The 21267-nt window shown below is 36.7% G+C and overlaps 3 protein-coding genes across 22 annotated transcripts in view; 1 reads left to right on the top strand and 2 right to left on the bottom strand.

The window, feature by feature from the left end:
* Nucleotides 1–21267, bottom strand: part of LOC131301323 (uncharacterized) — a 110817-nt gene that overhangs the window by 74957 nt on the left and 14593 nt on the right. For 15 of the 18 annotated variants that reach the window (XM_058327533.1, XM_058327530.1, XM_058327532.1 and 12 more), the window contains 5 exons: nt 19058–19112; nt 18209–18334; nt 17985–18098; nt 17264–17404; nt 16759–17155 (listed from right to left, as the gene is read on the bottom strand). In XM_058327533.1, coding sequence (XP_058183516.1) covers nt 17090–17155; nt 17264–17404; nt 17985–18098; nt 18209–18334; nt 19058–19112 — 502 coding nt within the window. In that variant the 3' untranslated portion in view covers nt 16759–17089. Of the gene's footprint in view, nt 1–16758; nt 17156–17263; nt 17405–17984; nt 18099–18208; nt 18335–19057; nt 19113–21267 lie in introns of those variants that run through there. The other 3 variants (XM_058327534.1, XM_058327531.1, XM_058327529.1) reach the window with 2 other exon arrangements.
* On the top strand, nt 6448–9550 carry LOC131301325 (WUSCHEL-related homeobox 6). Of its 2 annotated transcripts, none has more exons than XM_058327547.1 (4): nt 6448–6771; nt 7311–7619; nt 8383–8441; nt 8942–9550. In XM_058327547.1, the coding sequence occupies exons 1-4, from the start codon at nt 6477–6479 to the stop codon at nt 9356–9358; spliced, it is 1080 nt and encodes a 359-aa protein (XP_058183530.1). In that variant the 5' UTR covers nt 6448–6476; the 3' UTR covers nt 9359–9550. The 2 variants fall into 2 exon arrangements, with proteins under 2 accessions (XP_058183530.1, XP_058183531.1); XM_058327548.1 differs by having other exon boundaries at nt 7323–7619.
* LOC131301327 (10 kDa chaperonin, mitochondrial) lies at nt 11741–14615 on the bottom strand. 2 transcript variants are annotated; one of them, XM_058327551.1, is made up of 3 exons: nt 14396–14609; nt 13389–13528; nt 11741–11921 (listed from the first exon to the last, which is right to left on the bottom strand). In XM_058327551.1, exons 1-3 carry the CDS (start codon nt 14498–14500, stop codon nt 11873–11875), a joined length of 294 nt encoding a protein of 97 aa, XP_058183534.1. In that variant the 5' UTR covers nt 14501–14609; the 3' UTR covers nt 11741–11872. The 2 variants fall into 2 exon arrangements, with proteins under 2 accessions (XP_058183534.1, XP_058183533.1); XM_058327550.1 differs by having other exon boundaries at nt 11741–13528; nt 14396–14615.

The raw sequence follows: 21267 nt of genomic DNA on the forward strand, positions 1-21267 counted from the left end.
GAGAAGATTGGTCGAGAGTTATAGAATCTACGAAGGGACACCTGTTTAAGACTAATGAAGATTGAAATCCAAGGCTCATAGGTTGCTCTTCCAAAAAAAACAAAACGCACACATGGATTACGTAGTTGCTTGGTAAATTCTGATCACATTGAGGTTGACCCTCCTTGTTGTGTGAAATTTGTATTGAAACCCTTAATCGAACTTATGCAGCCTACTTTTATTACACTCTTCTACTATTATGATTTCAGAAATATTCAAAATCGTTCTCTTCAACGGGGCATGATTGCAATTCACCTAGTTCAACATAAATTTAGGCATAGCCATGAGAAAATTACTTTCTACATCTCTGAGGTCTATGAAAGTTAAATAAGCTTGTATAAGTATATGAAGGACTATGGAAATTGAAGTGTAATGGATTATCCCCTACATAGAAATATTTATCTTAGCAATCCTTGTTTTACTCTATTTGATCTTTGATGAAGACATTACAAAAGTCTTTTTTGTCTCAAAGCCCAGCAAAATACTAACCCCCTTTACCAAAAGACAAAAAGGATTAGTACCAAAAGAATGACATTATTATGGCGGGAAAAAGTATCGAATTTGTGATGGAGCCCTTCAACGGCCACAAGGATTCACTCTTTGGTAGCAAAGGGTGAAAAACATATTGACAATAGAGGGTGTGATGAAGGCTCTCTAAAAGAAGACTGAAAATCCGGACGGGGTGATCGTGGAAAAGTGGGAAGAGATGAGAGAGCTTTGGAAAAAGTTACAAAGCACCGTATAAATCCAAATCTTTGACAAGTAGTTTGTTCATAAAGAAGCAACTTTATGAACTTCATATGGCTGAAAGTACCAATCTGTCTCATCATTTGGATGAGTTTAATCAGCTATTGACAGAATTGGATGCATGCTAGCGATGCAAAGATTGAGGAGGATGACAAAGTGATAATTTGGTTGGTTTATTTACCTCCAACATATACAGGAGAGCGAGAGAATTTCAAATGAGAGTGCCGATGTTGCATCCAAAGGTGGTTAAGGGAGAGGTCGATCCATTGAAAGACGAAAGGGATACAAGCAAAAGGCACGTTTGTTGTCAAGACCGGGTGATAGGATTGACAAGAGGAGGTGCTATTATTGTGATGAAGACGGACATATACTTAAGTTTTGTCCAAAGTTGAAGGCTGAGAGAGAGAGAGAGAGAGAGAGAGAGAGAGAGAATGAAGATCATCTCAATTAGCCGTTGCCGAGAGTTTCTCGAACAATGAAGATGTGCTCACGGTTACCTGAGGCACAGAAAAATTTGATTAGGTAATGGATTCTATGTGCAAATAGAAATTATTTTTCTGCACACGAGGTTTGTGATGGAAATACTGTTAGAATGGCTAAAACAATACGGTGAGTAAGGTGGTTGCATTGGGTCGGCACAACTCCATCTCGCCGGAGGAAGGATTTTGAGATTGACTGGGGTTCGACATGTACCGGGTTTGATCCCGGTAGCTGCAACCTCCATCTGCTTGAAATTTTTGGTCTGCTCATCAATACCTGGTGGTTGGTGTTACCACTAGGACAATGCGAAACATTGTCGTGAGTTCGACAACTCGTTAAGGAAATACCGCCCAAAACCTCGCAATGATGTGCATACAGGATATATGATGAAACAGTAAATAACTAAGCACGATAAACAAATGTTTTAGTGATTTAACTTATGCAGAATAATTTTTTTGTCTTTATTCAATTTTTTTTTTGCATTTGTTAGTTTTACAGTAAACTTTTATGTGATATGGGTGAGTAAGAATGAGAGGAACTGGAAAAGTAAAAAATTATGACTTTTACACAAGTATTTCGGGAAATATCTAAATAAAAGCTCAAAAAGTCAGATTTTGGACCTTTTCTTGGATATTTTCCAAATTACTTATGTAAAAGTAATTTTTTTTTTCCGGTTTCTCTAATCCTTACTCACACATGTCAAATAAAAGTTTGGCGTAAAACTAACAAACGTAAAAATAAATTTAAATAAAGACAAAACCAAAAAATTGTAGTGTATAAGTTAATTATTCGCGTGAACAGGAAAGATGAAGTATTAAGCGGTTCTGGATCGTATCTCAAGGATCTCGCAAGACTCCTTTCTTAACCCAAATCTCCAATTTTGGGATGTAACATTCCAACCATTGCACACTTGCTCGATCGTTACAACCAACGTCCAGCCCACTTGCTCGTAACGACCAATGCCATCGCAACTCGTCCGTTCCGTTACGACCAATGTCCAGTCCACTTGCCCATAACAGAGACATACTCCTACATAGTTGTATCTTGGTACTCAATTATCTTCTTTTAGCAACTTTTTATTGAATGCGAGAGAGGAGTTATGGGTCAGAGCAGGGTTTTTTTTTCTTTTTCTTTTAATACTGTATACAATAGAGGTTAGCGGAAGAGTTAGTCAGTTAGTCCACAAACGATCCAGACACTGTCTATAATCCTAAACCCCAAACGTCTCAGTTGAGGCTCGAACCCTGATCTCTCTTGTGGGAAGAAAGGAGATAACCGTTTTACTACAAGCCTTGGTTTTGGGTCAGAGAACAGGATAGCGGTGGAGAAGTGCACCGTTGAGGATGAAAATGATCTAGTTTTTTGTGACCCGTGATGGTGTCAACACAATATATCGTGGGGTCATTCTTTAGCCAATTAAACTTCAGTGTAATAACAGTAGGGAAAAATATTTCCATGGGGTCAGCCGACCCCACACCTTTCCATTTGGCGTCCGTCGCCTCTGGCTCTCTACTCTTGTTTTTCTGGACCTAGCAGTAATTATTGATTGAGTATTTCATCTCTCTTCGATAGAAATTAAGTTTTATTTTTCTGTATTTAGAGGTAAAAATCTCTCCATTATATCTATACTGGAGTATATATATTATAATAATATAATTACCTAATTTAAATAAAAAAGAAACTCTCTTCTTAACTCTCTCTCCTACATTGAATTTTCTCAATTTTTCATCTTTTTATTAATTATTTTAAATTTTTTATGTTGTAAAATATATACTATATTTTGCATGAAACTATCTTCTTTCTTTCTATATTTATTTTTTTATTGTTCAAATTTTTTCAAATTTTTTGGCGAAAGGAGGGATTAAATTTCAAGAGTTATACTTGTCGACTCACTGATGCACATGACAACAGAAAAAACGTTCTCACTGATTTTTTTTTTCATCCCCATTTATCAAATTCACTAGACACTAGTTCTCAATGTTTAAATACGCATATAGCGGAGTCTACTACCCATTTTGTAGAAAACGTTTTGTTGTGGAACCTATCGCGGGTCTACTGTCCATTTTGCATTTTGCAGAAAACATTTTCTTGTGGAACCTATCGCAGGAGCATTCACTGGTAGAATTTTGAAACGGTTCTGGTATAAATGTTGGGCTATTTTATATTGGGAATTGATTTATACACTCTCCTTTTAGCCATTCACATTCTTTTTTTGTCTTTATCTACTTGAATTTACTATTTTGCCATTTTTTCAATGCACTTCTTCACACATTCAAGGATAATATCGTAAATTCATGTGGATAAAACAAAAAAAAGAAGTGTGGATGGCTAAAAGGGAAGTGTAGAAATCATTTTCCTTTCTATTTTCTAGGCTAAAAGGGGAGTGTAGATATCATATCAAATTAGATTTGATCAACATGACCTTTGGCACGTGTGATTAAAGTTTTGAACGAGTTCTAAAGTTTGAACGATTTCAATCATCAAAGCGAGTTTGGAAAGCGCTCCAATTGGCCAAAACTGGACGGTTCTATTCATAAGTGGACTAAACAGGATTCAGCTCTGTTTATGCATGTGTAAGATTCATTTCATTTTCCCAAAAAAGAAAAGGAATACATACTTCAATACATTTTTGTGAGTGAAGAGAATAAATATTACCCACTTTATAGTGTTTGTAAACATTTATTTATTTATTTTACCTTAACCACGAGTATTTACTAATGTCTAGTTTGCATTTTCCATCTAAGATAAAGATGGGAAGTTCTTGAGGGTAGGTGATTCCCAGGGGTACAGTGCACCTCTGTGTATTGCGCGTGTAGGTCGGCACATAGCCATCAATCTCATTAACCAACGGTTCAGATTCAAAATAAACTTTTTCAGGAAAGAGTTCAGATTGAAAACACTTTTGGACAGCTACGATGCCGCACTACACAGGAGTGCACAGCAGCGTTTCTGAATCCCTATAGGAGAGTCCTATGGGAACCTACCATCGTTCACAGATCGGCATGCAGGGCCCATTCTGAGTCCTACACAGATAATCCAAGCCATTGAATGATTTTAAAATAAATTTTCATGTGGGCCCACAGAAAATTAGCTCAATACAATGAGTGTAAGTGCTTGATCTAATCTTCAAATTTTTTATTCAGATTAAGAATTGGATCAAGCACATACACTTGTCTTATTGAGCTGACTTTTTACAAGCTCACGCAAAAAAGTTATTTTACAATTATTAAACAGCTCGAATTATCGGTGCGAGACTCGAATTGAGCCCATCGTGCCGATCTATGTACCGGCAATGAATATATGGTCGATTCCCATAACTTTTTGGGGTGTAAGTTGTAACCAACCTCGGGGAAGCGTGGAATTCTGGGGAGATGGTGTTGGGAGTTGGGAAGCAAAAGGGACTTAACAGCGATGAGAAAAAAAGAGTACTATTGCTATACCAAATACTACAAAGAGACTTTGCCAAATAGGCTTGGCTTTGATCGATCACGGAGGATCGCCTTTTGCACTAACATTGCATTCTCTTTTCATTTTCTGTCCAATGCTCTGTGTCTCGTGCCCTTTCACCTTTCTTCTCATTCCAAACTGCCCTTTTCTGTCTCTCTCTCTGTCTTTCCTCTCTCTCTCTCTCTCTCTCTCTCTCTCTAATGGAGCTCTGAAAATACGTATCTAGTGTGGTCAACCTACAGTCCCTGTCCTCTTTCCCCCAGTACTTTTCCCCATTTCAAACGACACCTATTTATCTTAATTTCTTTCACTTTTCATCTTCAATCAACAACTACTTACTACACGACGAGCAAGCTTCAAAGAATTTAAATTTTGATGTAGGAGTAATATAAATTAATGCTAAGTTTGCAAGTGTGTGACTCACGATGTTACTACATTATTAAGAAACAAGAGTGTCGTATAGCTGTATATATACTCCAGCTTGAATATACTAAATCTGAACCCTACGATCCAATAGTAAGATTGATCAAATAGTAGTAAGATTAAACTCAACCACTTAAACATTGTCGAATTAATCTAAACCATTGATTTAGCTTTGAGAAAAAGGACCACGAAAAATCATATTAATATGTACGAAATTAACATCATAAGAAATATGGTATTAGAGCATTTGTCGTTTTCCTTCATTGCATTCAAGATATTCCAGATAATAATCTTTTTTTTTCTGCCAAGCAGGAGCGGACACTCTTTTTGGTTTAGGTTTTTTTAAGAAAACTTTTAAAGTAGTGAGTAGGGAGAGATAGAGAAATGAAAGAAATATTAAGAGAGAAAACTTATTAGAGACTATGCTAAAAGAGATGGGGTGGTAAAAAACTTACAATTGTTACATTGCAGGTTCTATTTTCATCGCTGATAAATGAAATCATTTGGGTTACTAAATGTTTTACTTAGTTAAAATACTAATAAGCGTCCGGAGATTCAATTATAAAAAATAATAAGTTATCAAGAGAGAGAGAGAGAAAGAGCTCATATGTGTCAGGTAAAAAACCCACGCATTATCTTACATACACCTTAATCTGAGCCTAAAATGTTGTATATACTTGCTTTTTTGAATGTTTGTTAAGTTAATATTATTTTAGTGCAATTTAAAAAGTACAAAATTATGTCAAAAAGGAAAAAAATCATTGAAGACAAAAAATTATTGAAAAGCTGGTATTTTTGTCTTTAATATCGTCTTATAAGAACTTTTTTGAATTTGGATCCACATTTTTACACTTTACTGATTTCCTTCGTTGATACGAATTTTTAATAAAAAAAATTACAACAAAAAATCAAACAAAAAATTGCAAAAATGAAAAAAATACAAGACTTATTTGGGTAGAAATCTTTGTTTTTTTTTTTTTTTTGTCAAGGAATCGATGATAGGGAGAAATAGAGGTATAGTATTTTGCCGGGGTCTCGGTGGCTTTGTTTTTTCGTCTATTTGGTTTTTTGGTTTTTTCAATTGATTAATGATGGAGGTTTGTGTAGAGGGTTCGAGGCTCGTTTGGATTTTTTTGTTCGGTTGGCAACTTGTCTTTTTTTTAGTTTTGAGTGGCTTTTGCCAATGTGCCTTTAATTCTTTTAATCTTTGTAATTATTTATAAAAATTAATTAATAAATTTTTTTTGCTTAGAAAAAAAATTAGGGAGAAATGATTATTAAGCTCACTTTTTCCCGTCAATACATTCCCCCTCTCTCTCTCTCTCTGCAAAAAACACAGAATGTGGTCGATGAGTACTAGTGGTAGTGATTGCGATACTCATGAATTGAACACCATGAACAAAAAGTCTGATTCATCGTCAATAACGACTAGTGGTCGGAAACTTCTTCGACCCATCATTCCAAGACCAGTACTTCCCATCAATAATTCCACATCGACCGCCCCCTACTCTCAGAATTCACTCACTACCCCAAACCCAAACCCAAACCCACCTGCTTCTTCGTCTTGCACTTGTTGTTTCCAGCTTCCCAAATCAAGTACCCTTATTTCTACGTCAACTACTGATCATTATCTGGGTATGTATATAATATATAGATTATTTATTTTTAGTTTTTGTCTGCAAGCATATATATATTTCACTCGTGGTTAATTTCTCGGGTGCAGATGGTATGGCCATGGGAGGCTCGAATAAAATCGATAATAATGTTGGTTTATATTATCCAATAAAATTATTTTTATTATCGAACAATTTTATATACTTTTCTGATATTTTATGCTATAATATGGATATTGTAAGAACTAAGTTAATTTGATGGTTTATTAAAAATATGGATATCGTAGCAACAACTAAGTTTGTGATTTTGTTTCATAGCGTACGTTATGTACTCAGATTCACTTAGATTTTTTAACTTAATACAGCTGAAGACAGAATCTGGATCAGTAAAATTTTTACTACGTGTTTTTCATGGTCCCAATACTGGGAAAGTAGAGACTTTCTCCTTAGAAATAAATCTGTTATAAATTTCTCTCTCTCTCTCTCTCTCTCTCTCTCTCTGGAAATAAAACCTTTGTTTATTTATCATTATATATGACTTTGTTAACTTCTGATGAGTAGACATTAGCGCAGCTCCTATTGAGGACCAAAGTAAGCAAGAAAACAACGCCACAGCACCTTTAGTGACTGCTAGTTCAAGATGGACTCCGACGCCGGAGCAATTACGAGTGCTAGAGGATATGTATGAAGGCGGAACGCGCACCCCGACGGCTGACCAAATCAAACTAATAGCTGGAAAGCTTCGTCGGTTCGGTAAAATCGAGGGGAAGAATGTGTTCTACTGGTTTCAGAATCATAAAGCCAGAGAACGCCAAAAACGCCGCCGCCGCGATCATAGGGGAAGTAGTACTCTTCAAACTGAAGAACCAGGTTCGTGATTTAACCAATTTCCGGGGTAATTAATACTCCTATTAGTTAGCCTTAATTTCTCCTACGAAGAAATGCTAATTAATTTGCTGATTTTTATTCTCTCATAATATATCTTCAATAGCCAGAAGAATGACTTAGTAATGAAATTAATTTTGGGGCGTCAAATAAATCTTGATGGAGATCGAAGTTGGTTTGTGACACAAGCCAAGACTAGTTAATAATCTTGCTAAATTTGGACACAAAATCTTATGCCTTTCACTGATTGATGTGACATATAGTGAATTAACATTAGAATATGGGATGAGTGACCGTTCTACTAAGTTTTCAATTTTTTTTAACGTAATGGAAGATTTTTCTGAAAAAATGAATAATCATCCTCCTAAAATTGTGTACAAATGTTAAAAGTTTAACACTAGCTAGCTAGTAGCTTCTACGGTTTGTTTTTGAATAGATATGAACGTACAATATTGTATGCATATAGTCTAATAGGCAATGGTAGAAAGTAACGTGCCTTTCATATGCTGCCAAAATAATTTTCGTATTCAAGCATCCAACAAAGAAATCATAGTCTGTCCTGCGAGCTCGCAATATATGTAGATCTTTTTAGTACCAACGTAATTGATTTGCTCTTTTGGAGACTTCTAGTACCTCACGCAAAGGGAGAATTTTGGGTGGACACAAAGATTTGGTTGCATTCTTTTACCAATTGTTTGAGTTGTCAATTTCAATTTGCTTAGTTTGTGTTTCTACATGCATGTGACAGGCTTTGAAGTTGGGCAGGCAAAGAACAACGCAACTTCAAATTGCCGTACAAATTCAGAGGTCTGTGCATGTGCATCATCTTGTCTATCTTTATCTTTTCCTTGTCCACACATAAATGTTGCAACTGATAGACATGAATAAAATAGGTATATACACAAATATACAATCAGTCACGGATCTAGAAAATTTAGACAGATAGATCACTTTTCAAGCATAAATTTAATAAAAATACTCACAATCCAATACAAAAAGAACATGCGTTCAGAAAAATATAACAAGAATAAAAAAAAAATGAATGTTAGTGTTTTTGTGTTCAAAAAAAAAATTCCGATATTTTCAAGTGGGTCACTTAACTTGTCTGTGCCTACATTGAATCCGCCCCGTATACAATGTTTTACGAGTAAAAAGATGGAAAAAGAGAAGGTGCATGAAAAAAACAAAACATAGAGCCCAATGTAAAAGATGGAAAAAGAAAAGAGTTGAAAAGCTGCAATCCCTACTTTCTATTCGAACTTTGCATAAATTTACTCTTACTTCTAGTATTAAACTTGTTTGTCTAGGACTCTGTGTCAATTCATAGAGCAGTAGAAGCATCAGAAAGCAGAGCACAAGGATGGATTCAACTGGAGGAGAGAGAATTAATGCAGCAGAGAAGAAGGAGAACAAGAACCACACAATCAAAGCACGCCACGTGGCAGCTAATGGAGCCCTGCCCAACTCCTCAAGCATTCCAATTCATGGCCACCACAACAAGAAGTACTGCACCACCAGAAGAAGCTTTAAACCAGAGCATGAATTTGGCACCTAATAATAGTTTTGAAGAGGATAAGGGTGAAAACCCTCAAACACTTGAGCTATTTCCGATTCAAACCCGCGATTGGATTGCGCAAAAAGGGGACTATGAAGTGTCCGTGGCATCGATAGATACAAGCTTCGTTCCAAATCAGTTTTTTGAGTTTCTTCCTATGAGGAATTGAAAAGAAAAGAAAAGAAAAAGAAGCTAGCCCAAGTAGTTTGAAGACATGATCCGTTTTATAGATAGAAGTACGTGCATGTAGGTTAAATATTAAGTACATTCTAGCTAGTAGCGATTTTGTATTTCCCGAATTCGTGCAGCTTCTTTGCGCTCGCAAATTATGAAGCAAAAATAGGCTCGTTATAAAGAATCGATGTGTTAGTTTCTTTTCACTTCTGCTATGTGATTATAATATGCTTTCTATTCTCTCTGTCCCATAATTTTAGACCATTTTTGAAAATTCAACTATTCATAACAGACATTATTAGTACGCCTCAAAAAGTACAACTTTTGGCCTCTATTTCGGAAATTGGAGTTATGACTACACTTGGGAAAGAGAAGTACAAAAATGGACATGAGACATCCAAAAATGAAAAAGGTGGACTAAAAATCTGAGACAATGTTACTCATACAACAATTCAAACATAACAACTCACACAATTTCTCACAAACATGAGAGCCCATGCATAATAGTGTGTATGGAGCCCACTTGTATGTGAGAGGTTGTGTTTGGTGTTGTGGTTGAATTGTTGTGTGAGTAGCATTTTTAAAAATATGGGATGGAAGGAGTACTTTCAAAAAGTCTATGCAAATGACCGTCCAGTTAGCTCATTTATGGGCCCAGAATGGGCCTATTTCATGAAATTGTTACAAAGATTTAAAAGGAACAAAGAGCAATGACATCATATTCCTAACTCAAGAACCATCTGAGAAACAATGCTAAGAATAATTATGTGCCCTTCCGAGACCCAAACCCAAGTTTAGAGATAAGCCAAACTCTAAAACACTCATTGGGATGAAGCTCACACCCGTTAGCCTAGAAGTCCATATAATCTGGGCCCAATTTTATGATGGGGTCCATTCACTTTATAGACCTCGTCAAGACCATCAACTACGTTAAAAATCACTTAGATTGAATATTATTTCATTTTATATGATTTAGACAAATATGGGATAACAACCCATTTACCTCAATACAAATATGCTCCAAAATTATATTAACAATATATCAACTACGTGATTTTTGACGTGGTGAATGGTCTTGATGAGATCTAAAAAGTGAAAGAATCATCAAAATGAGTCCGGAATTGGCCAAAAAACGAGCCAAGTGGACAGTCCATTCCATTTGCAGGGACTGAAGAGGATCCTCTCCCTAGTGCAAACTACAAGGATAAATGGACAAAGAAATCAAACCCAGACCTAAATACACTATTGCATTGATGAACAAAAGGGAAAAAAATTGAGAGGGTCCACCGACAAAACTTTATAAAATCCGTTTGATCCACATATTCTCTGTGGCTGTCTTTTGTGTTCCTTGGATTATTTGACTGTGCAGAGTTTCATGGTGCAATAATAGGGTAAATATATATGGGTGATTGATTGGGGACTTGAGTGGAAAAAGCTTTGCCTTAAGGTATTATGCTGTGTTTGGATGAATTTTTGAAAAAAATTTAAATTTTTTTTTATAAAAGTAATGATTGAAAGTAGATATAATGAGTGGAAAAGATAGAGAAAGAAATGAAAATAATGATTAGAAATAGAGATAATGAGTAAAAAATAATAATTGAAAGTAGGGAGTATTTTTAAAATAACATTTTTCAAAAGGTGAAACAAAGAAGGCATTAAAAAATGATTGGGCTAGTAATTTGCTTCAATCATTTAATTTTGCAACATTAGAAAACCTTGCAGAAAGCGTCACTTGGTCGCCCAACTAATTGACTGTAAGCATATCTCCCCACGTCCTCTAGGATATAATAGATTAGGTTCAATAAATGGCAAAAAAAATAAAAATTGACCAAATTTGCACTTTTCAATTTTTCAAAATAAAAATTCTACATATTCGGCCCACTTTCCCTCTTAATTATTTTCTCTTCCCATCCCTCACTTTCCCCAACATCCAAACAGAATCAACTCGACAATAGTTTCTCTTTCTTTAAGCTGCAGCTCTCTTTGTTTGAGATTCATGCAGCCAAACGAAGCTTAAAAGCACCCATTTTATTAATTTAAACTTCTCTCCCGAATCATTCGCAGCTCACTTGTATTGAGAGAGATGGTGAAAAAGAAAAGAAATAATCTCCACCCTGCTCCTGGTAACTTCTTTTGTGCTAGCTAGTAATAGAGAAGGATGCAATGGTCCCTCCAAATCCAAATTTCGAATCACTCTTATCTTCTCTCCTCATCTATACAAGGAGGGAAAAAACAATTTTTAACTCTCCTAATTCGAAGAAAGCGATTACAAAACCTTTAATTTCTCCTGTGCAATGCAAACCTTGAATTCTTGCAAGCGCTAAAGCAAGGACAAAAACACGAAAGCAATGTGTAACAAAGTTGCTAAAAGAGAGAATAATGTGGAATATGAAAGTCCTCATTCAGCACAGTTCCAATCCATCATTAATCAGTTACACCAGCACTAAACTAGAACTCAAAAGCTAAAAATCCTCAGACAGAGAGAGAAATCACACTACGTGACGGCAATTCAATCATGCAGAGTGCCCAAAATGTCCTCATCCCTGTACAAATGGTACCTGACAAAAATCCACAAAAGTAAAAGATACGAGTATCATTTGGCTTAGTACTTTAAGGGGGGGCCCATTTGATCAGGCAAGGTAGACATGGATGAGTTACAAGTACGTCTCAATGTAGCAATTTACAACTTTACATACAAAGTCTGGAACGTAGATGTGGTAATAATGATGCCCTCACTATTTATCTAGTTGACTTAATCATCCAGTCACACTATATATATCTCCTCACAGTTAGACTGACATGTTTGATTGAAGAAATTAGCTGTGGAATAGAGGGATCACAAAATACCTGAGACAAGTATTAACAATCCCTCGTTATTAGTTTTCAACATTTAATCTTAATGCCCGATTACATCTTTGTTAGTCCGAGCAATAAAGAGGGCCTTGTACAAAAATCTCAAAACAAATCACCCACAAACGTACTTTTAGATAGCAGGAGAGCATACTATTAGTGTCCAGCCAAACTTGAGTACCACCATAATTACATTTAACGTTGGCCAGCTAATTGCGCTAATCCCATGAAATAAGAATACGCAATAACTTAGCCGCGTTTGGTAAGACAATAAGTTCTCTTTAGTTTAACTAGTCAGTTCTTCTTTCAAAACTCCAACAATACTATCTATTTTACCTCTCCACTGTAACAATATGTATCATTTCTCTTTCTTACTTTATTAAATTTTCCATTTTACTTTGCAACAAGAGAGGCAGGGTAGCTTTTGAAGGGAGACAAAGTAACAAAGAAATCAATGACTTGTGAATAGTAACTACATATATTTGGAGAGGTACCGTAACAAAAACTGTTTAACCTATAGAGAACACACTTAAGTAGTTAAAACAGCTAAATTGGGCTTTTAGTTGTCCTGTTGTACATATAGCATCCTAGACCTACTTCCCCCATGGCCCCATGGGAATTCAACAAACCCTTTATGGATTATTACGACCACCAAACGCACATGGAGCCCAATCCGGGCTAGTTAGTCCGGTTTCAAACATTGTCGGGCTGAAGTACTAGTATTCCCTTCCTATCGCGGCCATCTTTGGATGGCAAGAAATTATAAGAAAAGAACAGGAATGAAAATGGCTCCTCTGGATAAAATAAAGAGGTCAGAACCAGTTAAGGGATGAAGAGATACATTTCGTTTCTCGCCAAATCTCAAACCCGACCCATTATTTTCACCCTTCCCACAATTCAAAGGGACTGTTAGTCTAGGTAAGTGGCAAATTTGTATTGCTCATTTTTTTCTCACTCCAAATCTCATTCCGAATCCTTTCCTTCTCTCAATGTTAACCCCAATCCAAAGGGAATGTTAGTTCAGTAGGGAATGACAGTCTGGTAGAACTATTCATGGATCAACATATCTGTCATCATTAGATTGACCAATCAAACACAGCCTAATATGAAAATCATAACATAGGATATATACATGTGAGTGTAAATAGATAGCAGAGAAAAGGGATGGCGCATACTCTTTGTCGTCGAGCTTAACTTGCATCCCACCATAATCAGGCAAGAGAACAGTTTCGCCTTCCTTTACAGCCACTGGGATATGATTCCCAGACATATCGCGCATTCCTGGTCCCACTGCTACCACTTTCCCTGAATTCAGCTGAAACACATTCCATCCATAAACACCCAAAATCAGATCACAAACCCTCTAAAATATATAGGAAATGTCAATGCGGTAGCAAAAGGCAAGCAAAAAATGAAAATTAACATTCCAAATGATAATACCGTACGTGGTATCACTAACCTTTCTCAACTTCTTTTTCTAATTCTAACAATACGTCTTATGAAAACTGGATTAAACGAGATGCACTTCTGAAAATGATCCTGCCACACAAATCTCTCCTAATTTCACACACCCTACGCATCTCCAATCCTTACCCTTTGTTTTACCCAAACTCAAAATTCTAGTTAAAACACTAAAAATCCATCTCCAATGGCATACCCTCTTGCCTACCGTCTTGAATTTTTACCCTTTTTCTTATCCAAACGAGGGGAGACCCAAATCCATACCCTTTTTTCTCACCTCTCGTCACTTTCTTATTACCTACAAATGTGCCCTGTTGACCCATGTTTTTGAGGGAAAACATAAAAGAACACAAGAGTTTTTGGTAAAAATAAGGATATATCATTGGAGAAGGCATACCCAAATGGAATTTTTGACCCAAAGTTTCACCTATATTTGAGTAAGAAAATAGGTCAGGAGTCAGGACTGGAGATGCACAAGTCCCAATTCTGCTATAGGCCCGTTTTCCCCTAGAAATCTAGAATAATAGTGGAGTATTGAACTAGTATTGAATTGAATACCGTTTAATTCGGACAGTGAAAAAATAGACCAAACACAAATAAAATCTTGTCGATATAGTCTAACTCAAGATAGTCCATCACAATACTGCAAAATAAACAGTATTATGTTTACATATGTGTATATATAATTACGAGAGAGAGAGAGAGAGAGAGAGGGGATAACCTTGGTAGATTTCTCGGGGAGCAGAATACCGGCAGTGGTCTTGGCCGGAGGAGATATCTTCTCCACGAGAACCCTGTTGAGGGTTGGGATCAAACGCTTCGCCATTTCCTTCACTTTTTGCACCGAAGACTAGGGTTTATTCTCTCTCTCTCTCTCTCTCTCTCTGGATGGGAGCAGAAGGTTCTAGGTGTTAGGGTTTTAGGGGCATGCATATTTGGAGGGGTTTATGGCCACCAAAAAATGGCTTGGGAGTCACTCATGGGCCCTGTTCTGGGCATTCAAGCCTGGCCGAATAAAAGCATTGGCCCATTTGAATTTCAGTTCAAGCCCATATGATTAGCCCAAAAAGTTCGGGTCAGCCTCAAGAAAAGGAAGAAAACTTTTATTGCCAACATTATAAACATCAGTTGAGAGTTCGAGTCCATAGAGAGACGTTGAATTCCATCTGGTTAAATCCTTTAACTGGCCCCTTTGATTGTTACGATCGTGTTTTATTATCTTAAATTGCAAAAAGATTACAAGAGCAACCAAAATTTTTTGAACGGCGAAAAAATTTATAATCTTTGAAAGTGATTACAAAGACTAAAGGGAGCAAGGAGAAAGGCAACAAGTGCCCATCCGAGACCCAAACTTTTGATCGGCAAGATGCCAACCAAATTTTATTAATTTGGTTGGTTGTAAGTCTATTTTTCAGGAAAATAAAACGTTCTTCAAAAAAGGAAAAAATCTTTAAATGGAAGCCTTAGACAAAAAATTTAAAAAAAATCAAAACGCAAAAAGGGTATATTCCTAAAAAGAAAAATAATAAGGCAACTACTTTAAAAAAGAAGACTTGTCGTTGTTTTGTACATGGAATGAAGAATGACATAAGGGAGACGGGAGAGGCCCAATAATGAAAAAAGTGCAAAGAAAATAGTCAAGAATTAAGAATTATATATAAAATTGATAGTGAAGATGGGAGTTCATCTGATTAAGAGTTAATCTTCCATGCTTAATAAGTTAGGTCATACAGACAAATATTGTGAAAATGTTGACACGGTCTACGTTGAGTCGCGTAGGAGAAACTCAGAAAATCTTGGACACCAATGATAGTTATATAGCGATTGCGGATGTGTTATTGATATTGTCTTTTGTAGCTGTGTATACACGTATCATGTGGAAATCGATGTTTTATTATGACCTGTTGTTTGTAAGTTATGGGTTAGTGGGTATGGGATTGTTCTATTGAGCATTGTAGCTCACGGTGTTACCTTTTAGTGACCCTGACATATTATATCGGTGGCGACGCTGGTATAATGTGTCAGACCTTGTAGATTATCAAGATAAACAATACACTTTGGAGGCTTTTGGAGCTGAAGAGCTGGCTAGGATGGAGGAGCAGGTGGAGCTGTAGTTAGGGACCCTAGTTTCCCTCCCTTGTGTAATAAAAGTACTCTTGTGAGAGTTATGATGTAATAAAGAGCCAGACTCTATTTAGATTTTCAATGAAATTGTCTTCTTTAACGTATCCAAAATTGGGGGCGCTACAGCAACTTCCCTTGGACATGACCATAGAAACTTCATACCCGCCAATGGAATGTCCGGTTCATATCTACATGGAAGATTTCTAAAGACAGAAGAGTATGGACCGCATCTCTCCCAAAGAAGGAATAGGGAGGACTACTCCAATTAGTCTTTGCATATGAAGTCTAAATTAGTCTAAGAGGATTGATTTGTCTATAAAAGGAGACCTTAGTTATTGTATTATGCATGTAAAGAGAAATCACGTAATCAATATTCTCGTGTAAAACACTACCCTTCCCTTTCGTTAATTTTTCCTCTTTAGTTATTGATGTTTTAAGGAAGAAAAACCTTGCTTATGTCCAGTTTCATTTAAAAGGTAATGCCAACCAAACCCCGGAAAATAAAAATTGAAAAGATTATTTTCTGTAAAATTATTTTACCCAAAATATTTTACTTAAAAACAAATAGAGCTTACATGTTGCAATACGCAAGCAAGGTAGTTTCCCAACAAGGCACCACCAGGGTGGTATAAATTTTGTTATAACAATCAAATACCTTGTAAGCTGTAAAACAAACCAAGTGAATAACTCTAGAGAAGACAACAGCTCAAGGCTCTCACTGGGATCCACCAGAAAACTAGAAGTCTTGTGTTCAACTTCCGCTTACAACAACCAGTTTCATCTGGTACGCGGGTTTATCATCGAAAAGTTACTTGAACAGTAAAGACGAGTAAGACAGTTTTTTTGCAAATCTATGGGGAGTAGACCGCAGGTAAGATAAAAACTTTATGCGATCCTCATGATATCATTACAAGATTGCTCGCAGTGTCATCGTCGGTTCTCGTTCACCATACAAGACCATTAAGACTCAAATTCACTTCTCATTTCATCTGAAATAAAAGGTATTTACATTGAGGGGGTATATCTGCCAAAGAAAACCAGCAGGGACTACATTGAGGGGGTAAATACCTTTTTATTTCGAATATTTCCTTCAAAATAAAAAGGTATTGAGATTGTAAAAAATATGAACTTGATTTGATGTCCATCAGTTCCCAAGCGAGACAATAAAAGCTCGGATTCGTTAGCCTGGGTACTTCCACTAACTAGTCTGACCGAAGTTAGTTCCAATAGGAAGTTAGTTCCAATAGGATATCGATTACATTTCTCGAATAAATTTACCGAAATGAAAGAATCATTTGTGCTTTCTTTGATAGAGGGAATAACCTACAAAGGCAGACATAAAAAATGTCCATAGCACCTGCAAACAAAAGACCAAATGACGATTGTTGCAGTTAAATCAATAATTTTCTGTTTTTAAATAAAAAGCGATCCAAGTGAAGCAGAATTCTAGGAAAGTAGGAATTACGGTGTTAATTGTATGCCACCGTTCGAGCCTCTTGATCCTTGACTGCATATCTTCAATTACACCATCTAATGGAGAAGCTTCCCTACTTGGTGAGGACTCTGAAGCTGAACTGCTTCCCTGTTTCTCCATGACGATATTACACTGGAGATTCGGAAAAACGCAAAACACAGGTAAAAGTAAAACTCATGTTTCAAATATTTACCCCTTTCATAAATGCAAACATGAGAGCACATTTTATTGGTTCTTTCAAGGTTACAATGGATTCGAAGTACCGGTGGCTGGTGGAGTCGTAGTACCTAATAGGGAACCCTTCCCTGAAAATCTCTCTCGAAAGATATAAATTTTTTATGGATATGACTTGCCTAAAATTTGGGTGCAATAACCAAATATAGAGCTGTCCGTGTAAGAGTTTAATCAGCAACTCTTGTGTCTCAGATAGGGAGGGATATATGCAACCAGATACTGTATTCTGGGACTCACATCAATATCACTCAAATCAAAACAAAATACGTTAAGTAAACCAGGAATCTATTACAGATGCCAGTAATCGTTTGAAATTATGCTGTTACTAAAAATGTTCATTTCTAGGGTCACAAAACAAGATTCCAAACTCTTTCACTCTCGTTAACTTTTGCATTTTGAAGGTCGAGAATGTTCCAGGATTCTACGAAGCGGTTTTGCATTCAACGAATAACCTATTTTGCAGATGCATGTTATGTACCTGAGATTGTATCAATTGGACAAGTTCCTGCAGTCTTGCAGCTTGCTGAGTATGAATCCCACTGGAACTCCTTTCTAGTACTGGTAATCTTTCCTGAATTATTTGAAGGTAGCTCTGACAAGACAGCATAAGGGTCAGACATCAATTCTGGCTCAATTAACATGATAGACTCAAATACTAAATCACGCATGAGTGGAATATATGCATAAACAGGCCAAACACACCTTAGTAGTGTAAGAATCATCAAGCTTAAGTGTTGAACCAGCAGCAGCCACAGCCTCTTTGTCAACCCCTTTGATTTGTAGGTAAGGATTTGAGACATCTTGTATATGATCAACCTCAACCAATATCTGGAAACATGACAATTGCTATAGTTTAATATGCATTTCAGACGCTAACTAACAAACCAAAAAAAGTTAATAATAATACTAAAAAAAATTAATAATAATACTAAATGAAGAAACAAATTTGATAGCAAAATTTACGACATGGACCTCTATAACAATGTTGACGATCACATAGATAATGCAAAGGGCAATGCTTCAGAATCAAGAGAGTTTTTAACAACCAGATCAAGAAAGAATTTACACAAACCGGATACTTACCCGACTCGACTCACGTAACAGGAATAAGCCGGCGGAACCCTACCTTGACACTCTTATCACCATGGCTGGGGGGTGTGTGTGTGGTGGGGGTGGGGGTGGTGAGCCATTAGTGAGATACCACTCTAGAAGAGCTAGAATTCTAACCTTGTGCCAGGACCCATGGGCCAAGATATTTATATAGTCTTTAAAAAAGACTTTCCTTCATACATATAATATAAAAAAGAAAAGACTGAATGTCGTTGGGATTTGATCCTACACTGCTGCTCACTACCTAAGTCGATTCAGAACATAAGTCGATTCAGAACTTCTATACATCATTACAAGAGTAAGCAGCTGTTATTGTATTCGCTGAAAGAGTTTTACCAGAAAAATTACAAATGTGTACAAAAAGCTCATCTCACGCACAAACGGACGTACCTGAACAATTAAACTTTTCTAACAAAAAGATATGCCATTAAAATAACAAACCTTTCCATCTTGGTAGATATATGCAGATGCTTCAATGTAAGCCACAGCTTTATACCTGAAATGGAGAAAATAAAAGAAATACCATGCAAAGCAATAAGACTACGTCTGCAAGATATCCACATCAGCTGCATAGAAAGGGTGAGAGAAAACTGAAGGGGCAAAAAGGCATTCTGAAACTGTATAAAAATGTAGCATGTAATATGAATAATTAAGCACCACACTTTAAGGGGTTATGACATACAGGTTTGAGATTAAAAGAGCAGAGAAAAAAGCAAACTAGAAAATGAGGAAATTACTCACACCAAACCTAACAACCTTGTCAAAGCATCCAACTCAAAACCATTTGGCAATGAGTAGAGAGGTTGCCCAAACTCATACACTAGGTTTGGAGGGTATAATTAACCAATGTAGGACAAGCTCTAACACTCCCCCGCCTGTGTAACTCCTGACCCGCACGTGGAGAAGTAAACAAAGGATCCATAACAATGGGATCATAAAGAAACAAGGTGCACTTATAACACAAACAATGGGGCAATTAATCAAGAGAGTCTTGTCCAAAAGCCTAGCTCTGATACCATGGTAAAGCATCCAACTCAAATTAATTCAATGAGTGGAATGGCCACCTAGGTTCATATAATACTTGGTTTGGAGGTTATAATTAACCAATGTGGGACAAGCTCTAACAAACTTCTATCAAACATGGAAAGCCATCCACCATGACCAGCATGACCTCTCCCATGAAAAAACCTACATATTGCTGTCACGGCACTTGCCACCAAATAAATACATGTACATCACCTACAACCGTTGACAACCCCAAATATTAGAACTAACATCTACCTGCATAAGTGCATGCTCCATAAGATATATCATGATTCATGATATCAAATCTTCAGGTAGTGGACCTTACCTCTTACTTCGCCATCTTTGCAAAACAACACGCGTACCCCTTTTAAGTGGCAGATTATTATCAATTGATTGAGACCTATGTTGGACAAACTTGTTAGCACCTTTCAGACTAGTTTGATACCCTGGACCTATCATAAGATTACCGTTTGCCAAGAAATTGCCCGCACCCTGCGGGAAAATATAGGTCAAGGGAAGTGGTTTTCAAAATTTACTTTGACAAAGGTTATGTTAACCCCTGGCAGGGGCCTGAAGGCGACGACCCTGTCACCCTATTCATTTGTTCTCTGCATGGAAATACTTCCTTTGTTTAGAAATTGAAAAGGAATCAAAGTATCTAAAAATTGGCCGCCTTCACCTCTCTTATGAGATTATCTTTTGCCAAGGCTAGTGAATCTGCTATAATGTAATGATGGATCTCAAAGAGTATTCTGAAGCTTCTGGCCAGCATTTAACTTCCAAAAATCCAAGCTGTCTGTCTCTCCCAATATTCCTAGAAGGTGGCAACCAATCTAAGCCTTCAACGTGCTATTCCTCTCACTGCTGATTTGGCTAAGTACCCTACTGTTCCTCTTTTTCACGATCAATACATTCTTGAAAACAAGCACACACAAAAATAAAAATAAACCCCATCTGGTTGAAGGATGGTGGCCTTGGCTCAAGGACAGCTAAAGACAAACACCTGGCATTGTTAATAAAGCATTCAGCTCAGAAGTCAGAATCAATTGGCAATGAGTGGTGACACCGTCAAGGCTCATATACTAGTTATTGAGGTGATAATTAAACACACAAGACAAGTTCCAACAATATCTTACATGCGATTCCCGGCTAAAATGTGAAGAGGTAACTAAGGATCGATGACAAAGGGATAATTATGAAACAAAGTGAAACTATGGCAAAAACAAAAGAGGAATCAAAGGGAAGGACCGAAGTACCAATAGAAGAGACTGGATCAGTCAAAATCTCAAGATCATTCCTCTACTACTTCTAAGTTCTAACACCTTCGAAGGTCATATTTCCTTTGTTTTATTGAATATCCAGACTACCGCAAATAATTATTTTTTCAGTAATTAACATAATTATGATGTTCAGATTATTATTAACAGAATTGGATGGATATGCTGAAGAAGTTGCTGAAGCTTTTATTTCATTATCTCCTAGAAGAGCAAGAAACACTAGACTGATTATGTGGGGTCTTTGAAGGTGCATGTAAACAAAAGATCAATCCGATGGAAGTTTGAAGGGCAACCAATGATCAGAAGTCTTTTGGTGTGTTCCGCTCTGGAAAAGACCTATGGGTTATC

This window comes from Rhododendron vialii, chromosome 9a (genome assembly GCF_030253575.1).
Source record: "Rhododendron vialii isolate Sample 1 chromosome 9a, ASM3025357v1".
In the NCBI taxonomy this organism is placed as follows: domain Eukaryota; kingdom Viridiplantae; phylum Streptophyta; class Magnoliopsida; order Ericales; family Ericaceae; genus Rhododendron; species Rhododendron vialii.

What these genes read in the sequence shown, in the direction of transcription:
- LOC131301325 (XM_058327547.1), top strand. Translation starts at nt 6,477, where the DNA reads ATGTGGTCGATGAGTACTAGTGGTAGTGATTGCGATACTCATGAATTG. An exon ending in AACTACTGATCATTATCTGG is followed by an intron (nt 6,772 to 7,310) that starts GTATGTATATAA and finishes TCTGATGAGTAG; the next exon opens with ACATTAGCGCAGCTCCTATT. An exon ending in TCTTCAAACTGAAGAACCAG is followed by an intron (nt 7,620 to 8,382) that starts GTTCGTGATTTA and finishes TGCATGTGACAG; the next exon opens with GCTTTGAAGTTGGGCAGGCA.
- LOC131301327 (XM_058327550.1), bottom strand. Translation starts at nt 14,500, where the DNA reads ATGGCGAAGCGTTTGATCCCAACCCTCAACAGGGTTCTCGTGGAGAAG. An exon ending in TCCCCGAGAAATCTACCAAG is followed by an intron (nt 13,529 to 14,395) that starts GTTATCCCCTCT and finishes AATGTGTTTCAG; the next exon opens with CTGAATTCAGGGAAAGTGGT.